The sequence below is a fragment of the Haemaphysalis longicornis genome, unplaced genomic scaffold (genome assembly GCF_048455015.1).
Source record: "Haemaphysalis longicornis isolate Haplotype H1 unplaced genomic scaffold, Haemaphysalis longicornis Haplotype H1 scaffold_7, whole genome shotgun sequence".
In the NCBI taxonomy this organism is placed as follows: Eukaryota; Metazoa; Arthropoda; class Arachnida; order Ixodida; family Ixodidae; genus Haemaphysalis; species Haemaphysalis longicornis.
Genome location: NW_027526422.1, coordinates 44,634,578 through 44,643,234, shown reverse-complemented (window position 1 = coordinate 44,643,234; position 8,657 = coordinate 44,634,578). Strand labels below are relative to the sequence as shown.

Sequence of the window (8,657 nt, the reverse complement as noted above, 5' to 3'; positions counted from 1 at the left end):
GGAATATTTTTAAGGAAGGTTTTGCTTGGTAGGAGCAATTTTCAGCACAGGGTTCAATGCTTGGTCCGTGTTCACTTACAACAACACTAGCTCATGCAGTCACTCCCTCGTGCGCTGAATGCACTGAGTCCTTTTTTCACCGTTTATAAAGTAAGCAATGAAACGTTTTTTAGAACAGTTTATTCAGCTTACAAAAATCTCACTATACAAATTACAAAGGCGTAATACTGAAAGCGCAACAGCTAACAAAATTTTTTCGCGTGCAAGCACTACAACGACTCGGTATGCAATCGAAAACGCACACACGCAAACATTGTGGTCTCACCTATGATACAAAAAGAAAAAGAAAGAAAGAAAGAAACCGGTGTCCGGTAACATTTTTTTGTGTTGTAAACTCCTTGCAGTCGACTGTCTCGACGTGAAGGAGTATATATTGCATAGATAATGATGCTGACATAGACTTCCTTGGCATACAGCTTCCTTGTAAGTTTTACAGGTATTGTAAAACTACGGCCGGATTTCTCATTCACAAATTTGAGACCACAAAGTACCGCGAATGCTGTCAGCTTTGTTGACGTTAACCACGGTGAAAGTCAATGTGTGATACTTCAATTTACGCCTCTGCCTTCCACCCACAAGGGTTAGCATCTGTTACATCAAGCCAAACTCGTAGACTAGTTTTTTTTTCTTTTTCAAAAACACTGCGCTGGCACGGCTTCAATTTTTGGATATTCTTAGAATGACTTCAGAAGACTTCAGTCCATGTTCCACCAGCATGGCCGTACGTTGCAACGATACGTAGACAGCACATAGCGGCAAATAACACTTGGGTGCGAGACGCAACCTTAAGTCAAGTTCTGCGTTGAAGGATGAACGCCTTCCATCCTCGCAAAGTGGTCAGTGAGGTATGCATATAAAAAGTTTGGATGCTCGGCTGATCGGCACCGGAACATTCACGAGTCGTCCATTGATACAGAAAATGCTCTATCGAAGCAGATGCGGTCTAGCCTGTACACGTGTGGACATTAGCACCGTCGTTCTTCCCATCATTAAAAAAAGGAACAGGAAGAGATTGAAAGAGAAGGAATATGAGAGTAATAGCGTGGTCAGTCCTTGTTGACGAGGTTCCGGTAAAGGCTCTGCACGTAGGTAAAGACGCACTTCCAGTCGGGCTTCTTCATCAGCACCATGTCTTCCACGTCGAGCAGGGGCGAGATTCCCGCCTGTTCCCTGCGACAAAAATAGCGACGCTCAACGTTAATTTTACCTGCAAGTAGGAAGGCTGGAGTTTAAACTGCTATCTTATACAAAACTCATTTTGTTTGTTACATGCAAACTCATTTTCACACGGCGATAGAGGCTCAGTTTTTTTCAACACGAAACTGCTTTATTCCAGGATACACGAAGATTTCACTGACGTCATATCCGTCACGGAAATGACGCCAGTACAACGAAGCAAGCGGGCTGTAAAGGGTGCACCCCTGCACACAAGGTCTTCTTGCGGGGAAGCAACCTTTAGTACTAAAGAGTACGTTATACAGTAGGGTTGTTCGTTTTCGGGTTTTATATTTTAGCACGAAAATGTTTTATGCCGGGATACACCGAGATTTCACTGACGTCATATCCTTCACGGAAATGACGCCAGTACGCCTTTGCCGAAGCGACCCTCCAGCAAGACGTCGCTCGCCAAGCACACCCACAAGACAGCCGCCGACCCGCAGATCATGCGCAGCTGCAGATTGGGCTGCACATTTCACTTTCGTGTTTTACCGATTCCTATGACAGAGGAATCAACCACAGTTTTTTTTTGCCACGCTATTGCTCGATTAGTCTTTTTAGTCTCGAAACGTTGATGGCACGACAGATGCCACAATAGTTAATTTGGCGTCGTATTTCAGTACGAAGCAAGCAAGCAGCGTCTTGAGTGTCAGTTTACGCAAGTATATTTGGGATTTTATTTCCTATTGAGGGCCGTCGGAATGATGGAGGTCATGGCGCTGAGACGTTCCACAGAAATCTGAAGCTTGGAACCTGCCATAACTTGCAGGGGACTGTTTAGAACAAATGTGGACAAGAAGCCTAACATCTTGCTGAAGCTTTGAGCGGTTGAAAATAGCAATATAGGTTATCTCAAGTGCTGAGATCTTTTCCCTTTCTTCCTCTGCGCATGTGTGAGCATGTTCCTTCCGACCCATTGTTGTAATTTCTTACGCTCTTTTGAAGAAGCAAAGCTCCCAGCTCAGAGACAAAGCCCTAAAGGCTTCCATTTATACGATTTTTGGGACAAAAGAAAACCAACACAAACATCGCTTTTTTGTATTTTTGGGGCACATAGTCAACGCTGCACATACGTACTCCGCTGTGCGGAAGGCGAGGTCGAAGTTGTGCCTCCTGTTCTTCGGGTTCAGCTGGTCGTAGTCGAAGGCGTCCGGATAGAAGTGGTGGATGAGCGCGCAGAAGGCCATGCCGTCGTTCCAGCTGGTGGAGAAGTTCTGCACGTCCACGTGCTGCGCGAAAGCGAGACAAACAAGACTTCGAAACTTTCTTTTCACAGTCGCAATCATGTAGAGAGTGGAGTTTGCGCGTACCGCTGCAAGACGTTCGCACAATCCGGTCACAAAAGGAGAAAGTGTCTGTGGCTGCCTATGGACTCTTGTTTTCCAAGCCTCATCTCGGGCTCTCAAGAATACCTACGTTGGTGCCATGGTCTTTCCAAGTTTTCATGCTTTCATCGGTTGCAACGAGCTCTGCTTATTTTTAAATACTTTACGTCTTCAGAGGCTGCAAGGTTTCGGCAAACCAGGTAGTCAGCGAACCTTCCTCTGCCTGATTCTAGGAATTGGAAGTAATTGCGTTATGTTCACTGTACAAATGTGTCATGTGGTTGCAAAAGCACCAGCGGTAAGGAAGGCTCTAACCCCTCGCGTTCTGAACTTGCTGTTTTAGACGATGCTAGTTTTTTTTTCGTTCTTGCGAACACTTTGCTTCAATTGGACGGCATACCTGCTAACTGTGTACCAGGCCGAGCTTTGCTCTTTTGCAAAACCAGATCAGCTCATGGTGCAATGACAACATGTAAGCTTCAAAAGAAGGATTGATCGAATTCGGCATTTCAATGGACAGCACGACGTGTTACGCGACGTGGTGACTATATGTTGGGCTCGGAGAGGTGTTTAACGCACTTAATTAAAACTGTGTTAATGCTCTGAAATGCCCAAAAGCAATTTGATTTCGTAAGGGAAACCTTGGTCTACGCATTGCTTTTTCTTTGCGTCGTTTGTAGCATGACATACCACGACCACCTAAATTGGTTCGTGGGAATGCGTTTCTCGCTAAGCCCCTCCTGCCTTTTAACACGAAAGTGTTTTATTCCGGGATACACGAAGATTTCACTGAGGTCATATGCGTCTCGGAAATGACTCCGTGGTACAACGAAGCAAACGGCCTGTAAAGTGTGCACCCCAACACACACGGTCTTCTTGTGGGGAAACAACCTTTAGTACAAAGGAATACGTTATAATATAGGGTTGTTCGTTTTCGGGTTTTATATTTTACACGTACGTTTTTTTAGGCCGGCATAGACCTAGATTTCACTGACGTCATACCCGTCACCGAAATGAAGCCAGTACACCTTTGCCGAAGCGACCCGCCAGCAGGACGTCACTCGCCAAGCACACCCACAAGGCAGCCGCCGACCCGCAAATCGTGCTCAGCTGCAGATTCGATTGGCTGCACATTTCATTTTCGCGTTTTACCGATTCCTATGACAGAGGAATCAACCACAGTTTTTTGCCAGGTGCACCAGCCCTTCCACGCTAGGGTTGCCTTTCAGGCATGAGGAGAGACTCACTTCGTATCCCCTGGTCTTGTTCTTGCACCAGTTCAGCAGCATCTCCTTTATATCGCTGGCGCTGCGCGCCACACCGCCAGTGGGAGGTGGCACACGGAAGCTGTGGAGTGAAAAAAAAAACAATAAAACATTTGTCTCGAACAATTTTTTTTAACCTCCTTGGTCTCGAATGACGGCTTTTGTTTCTCTTGGTCAAATAAAAGCTATCTCTCTCTCCTTCCATTTTCCGCTTTTATTGACTTTTTTCAGTATTTCTTCCACTTAACTTCTCTTCCTTGAAGATGACGTACAGTTTGAACATGCATAAACAGCGAGAGGGAAGAAAAAAGTCCAAGAGTTATCGGTTTTTAGAGGGAAGTGTACTAGGAAAGGATAGAAACCAAGGAAGCAAATAATATTGTAAGAAAGATCACGCGGCCTACCCGACAAATATATATCAACTGCAGGTCACAGAAAACGATGTAGAGATTTTGTATTGTTCAATCATCCGACGATATTTTGTACAAGTTAGTTAGTAAACGATGGGTTGTTAATAGTGGACAGTGCAATTTATCGCGAGTGGTGTTGTTTACTATTAACTTAACTGGAGGAGAGCTAGTAACACCGTCGGTCTGTCGTTACTGCGTTTTGCAGCGCAAATACCCCAATCTCCGTCGTTTCTCGAATTAACGGCGAACGCCATGTAATCCGAAGATGTCCGTGTTGAAAGCGCGGCCTCTAGTGCCGTTTAGGCAGTTGTGAAAAGCTCTACATAAGGATTTTTTTGTGTTAGCGAAATCCTCTGGAAAGTACACGGTACTCGTGTGTTATTGTAATGTTTTTTTTAGGAGAAAAGGTGGGGACAGTCTTCAAACATAGGAAATCTGTATTCGAGCATGTATGGTTTATACGACTCGGTAACTATGTAATCAAGCGCACAAGGTACACGTCAGGTTAAAAGCGGCACGCATGAAGCTGCTTCACTCACGTGGGCCTTCCTTTGTTTGCCCCGGCGTCCATCTGCTGGAACTTGGCAAAGGCATTTTTGGGCGCGTCTGTGGGGGATGAGAGAAGGGTTAATAAAGAACGATCATTTACCACGTGGCATCTAAGGCGTTTCCGGGAAGTGTAAGACTAGAAACAAACAAAAAAAGCTCGCCTCATTCAGTTACAATGTTAAAGTGCACGAACTGACATTGCGCATCGCGCCCAGCTTCGAACATGATGAGGCAAATTTTGCGCACTGTGGTTTATGAAAGCAGCTTCGATATATTCTGTATTCTCCTTGTACTGCAATTTTGTGTCACCGTTATACTACTTATACCTGTCGTACCTTGGTAAATTTGTTTTTTGGGGAGCATTTTTTTAAATTTTGCTTTCTTGAAGCTGTGCAATACGGCTATGTCCCCCCCCTCCCCTTCTTATGTTGTTCTAGGGCCTTTAAGGTGGAAATAAATGAAATGAAATATATGAAATATTGGGGCTCTTTATTTTAAAGTTTCTGACTTTCCGTGTACTACTCGAGAAGAAATCCGGCATCCGTTTTTCAAGTATATTTCTATGGCGTGGGGTAATCCTGGCGTGGAAGACTATCATCCTGCAATTTGCGGCGAGTGCGAGACTGTAAATCGAGGAGCCCCATTGAGTGGATACATAGAAGTGTAACGGGTGGTTGTTAAGTGCAGCCGCACAAGGGACTGATTTAGGTGGCTAATCGCGTAGTTCCCACCAGCTCCTCCAGGAGCCACTTCTTTCCAATGTACCCGTGATACTCACGTGCACGTGTAATGCACGAGGCAAAAAAGCATTGCTTCGATGAAAAAAATTGTATCCGTACTGTGATATCTAACTACATGCGAGCCCTGAGAAAGAAATTTGTAGCCTGCAATTTTTGTTTATGATATCACGCGAGCGTCGACCGATTAATCAGCCTCATCTGGGGCCGCTCAGAGGAATCTGCGCCCGTACGCGGAACGGCACTGCTTATGAGCAGTGTTCTCAGATGCGAGTGCGTAGCTTCGCCAAAGGCAGTTCAATCACCGCGCAGGGTTGTGCAACAAGGAAAAAAAAAAAAAAAAGGGGGGGGGGGCATGGGCATTGGCAGGATTTTGTCTTGAGAGGGAAAAGGGAGAGGGCGGTGGAGAGAGGGAAAGTGCTGGTGTGGCTTGGGTGGGGAAAGGGGAAGTGCTCCTTTTGAATCCCCCCTGGCGACACCTATGGGGGTAGGAAAAGAAGGGAGTGGTTTCGTTACAAATACACGTGTTGATTGTGGTGTGTATGCGTAGTTGGAACCACATCCCCGACGTTAAAGTTGTTGTAGGCTTGTTTTTGTTCACTTCAGTGAGACCGAAGAGTCTACGATTTTAGTGTTAATTTGCCTGTGCTTTCTCAAAACGCTGCCCCCCCTTCCCCCCAATGAATTTGGAGGCAATAGACAGCCCGCTCGTAGTCATGGAAGCGCAGATGCTTGTATGGCGCCGAAACTCGAAAGTAAGCATTATCATAAGCGAGAAAAGCCGTGATTGCAAATCACCCAAATTAAAGCTAAAGTAATCTTCGTATTAAAGCTAAATTAATTTATATTAGCGTTGAAAAAAAAAAACTATCAGTATGTTCTCTTTGTGGTCCTGCGGTGCGGAAAGCTCTGCGTGGTTCGATATGCCTCATGGCAAAATTATACCGAACACCTTATTATTGCTTAGAATCGTTAACATTACGGTGCTTCTTATTATCCTATTTACGACCAAGGGTGTTTAACCTGGACGGTCGCCTTCGGACTGGGCGCTATGTAATGAGAAGAGGAAGGAGTGGTCGGTGGCGCACGGTGTGAGCCGGACCCTCTGAAAACGGGGAAGCGAAGACTGAGCGCACAGCTGTTTCTCCTGCCCCGTCACTCACCAAAAAACAGGAGCATAAAACTCAGGCTGTTGAAAACATACACGTTCCCCCGCCCATAAATGTTTCACGTCATCAGTCCCACCCTCTATAGCCCCACCTGCCCACACTGCAATGAGATTTGTACCCTCTACCACGTGGTGTGGGCCTGCCAAGGAAACCAAAAGTTCGCCCAATCTCCAACCCTTCGCATGAGCAGTGGGAGAAGGAACTGGCCAGCTCCAGCAGCGAAACGCAGCTTCCGATGAATGTGTGGGGAAAGCAGCAAGCTATGACTGGATACCGAAATCAGGAATCCGACCATGTACGCTCTCTCTATCTCTCACTGTCTCTTCACAATAAAGTTTATTCTCTCTCTCTCTGTATCTCTTTCTCGGATGACCATAACCACCCGCCCCATGCATGTTGTGTGCCTAAAACCACTTCATTTGAACAGTCTCCGGCTTGAAGTCGGCGAAAGTATGGAAGCATGCGCCGCGAATGCGGATGCCCACATCCTCGGAATCACGTACCATCTTGTCGGTTCATACCACCACAGAGCCACACCAATCCGACCTCTTACGATTTCTCTCTCCAAGTGGGGCTGACGCCTTCTCTTCCAATAAAAGTGTTCCTCTTCCTCCTCGCCTCATTTGTGCCCCATGTCGTGTAACGGTATACAAGGGAAATGGCCAAATTCGGTATTCTTTTTTTGCTCTCCAATTTTAACCGTTCAGCACAGCGCGCATTGCGGTCAGCATTTCTCAATTTGCTTGTTTATACAAGAAATCCACCCTTTCTTTCCCTAAAAAAAAAAAAAACAAATGAAAAACAACCCCCCCCCCCCCCAAAAAAAAAAAAAAACAATTCTTTTGCAATGCACCTGTCTGCTACAAACTTTTTTAGGTACCCGCCAGTGCTCTGCGCATCACCGTCGATTTTTGTTTTTGTTCAACAAAGTCCTAGAAATTTCCTCTCCTCTATGCTTGAAGGGTTCATGAGTGCGTTGATGGTGTTTCATGTGTGTGGACTAGCTATATATATTCAAGACAGGCAATGAACACGACTTCGAATTTACGCCCTAACATCAAGTTAAGCGACCTTTTTAGTCATCATTAATGATCTGCACACGAGACACAAAAAGGCGAGAAACGGACAGGAAAGCGCTTTCGTGACTCTTTTTTCTCTGATTATTAATGATGCATATTCATCGACTTGCCCAACTCACAGTTCTTTTGAACCATCTTGATCCTTCAACATCATTCGACTTGGCTCGTAAAAAGCTCAACATGACCTTCGTTGAGGTTGCGGGGCTTTTTTCACGGCAACTACTAGGGTTATGAAGACTTTGCAGAAACGCTGACGTAGGGCTGTTCCCAGCCCTCGCGCGTGTGTACTTGTGTTTGCGAACTCCACATCACCGTCCTCCCCGACTAACAAAGCAAGTTAGGCGGGGTGCCAGGTTGACCGTGTCAGCTCTATAAAATACCCATTATGCCTCTCTTCTCCAGCTGAACCCAGTGCTGTATTCAGGACACATTTGCAACAGCGAAATCAGGGACTTGGGAAATGAACTCTGAGAGTCTTAATTTCACTTCCGGAGTGTCAGATCTTGTTTTCTGTACCATCAAGACTGGCATTTTGCCCCTCGGAACCCGAACGGCCTCTGGAAATTTTTCCCCTTTCCTTCAACGTCTGCGCTAGTCGAAATGACACCGTTTCAAACGACGACTGCTTTAAATAGCTGGCCCAGGGCTTCCCGTTGACGCTTCAAACTTATGGTCCCCGTCACTTGTCCTTGTAGCGAAGATGCTCGTGCCCCGAGTCGGGTGCGACATTAAGCAGAAGTCTGAAGGCACCGGCTCCAGCGCCTCGCTACGCATGTCGGCACCGCGGTCGTCTCGAAGCCTCGAGAACGGAAAGCAGCGTTAAACAGGAGTAGTCGGCCGACGCA

At 46.1% G+C, this 8,657-nt stretch overlaps 1 protein-coding gene across 1 annotated transcript in view; it reads right to left on the bottom strand.

Annotated features, from left to right (window-relative positions):
• Positions 1-533: 533 nt before the first annotated feature.
• Positions 534-8,657, bottom strand: part of LOC144145429 (uncharacterized) — a 45,021-nt gene continuing 36,897 nt past the window's right edge. The window contains exons 7-10 of the mRNA XM_077677043.1: positions 4,818-4,884; positions 3,851-3,950; positions 2,356-2,507; positions 534-1,230 (exon numbers count right to left, since the gene is read on the bottom strand). Of these exons, the coding sequence (XP_077533169.1) occupies positions 1,107-1,230; positions 2,356-2,507; positions 3,851-3,950; positions 4,818-4,884 (443 nt within the window). The 3' untranslated portion in view covers positions 534-1,106. The remainder of the gene's footprint in view (positions 1,231-2,355; positions 2,508-3,850; positions 3,951-4,817; positions 4,885-8,657) is intronic.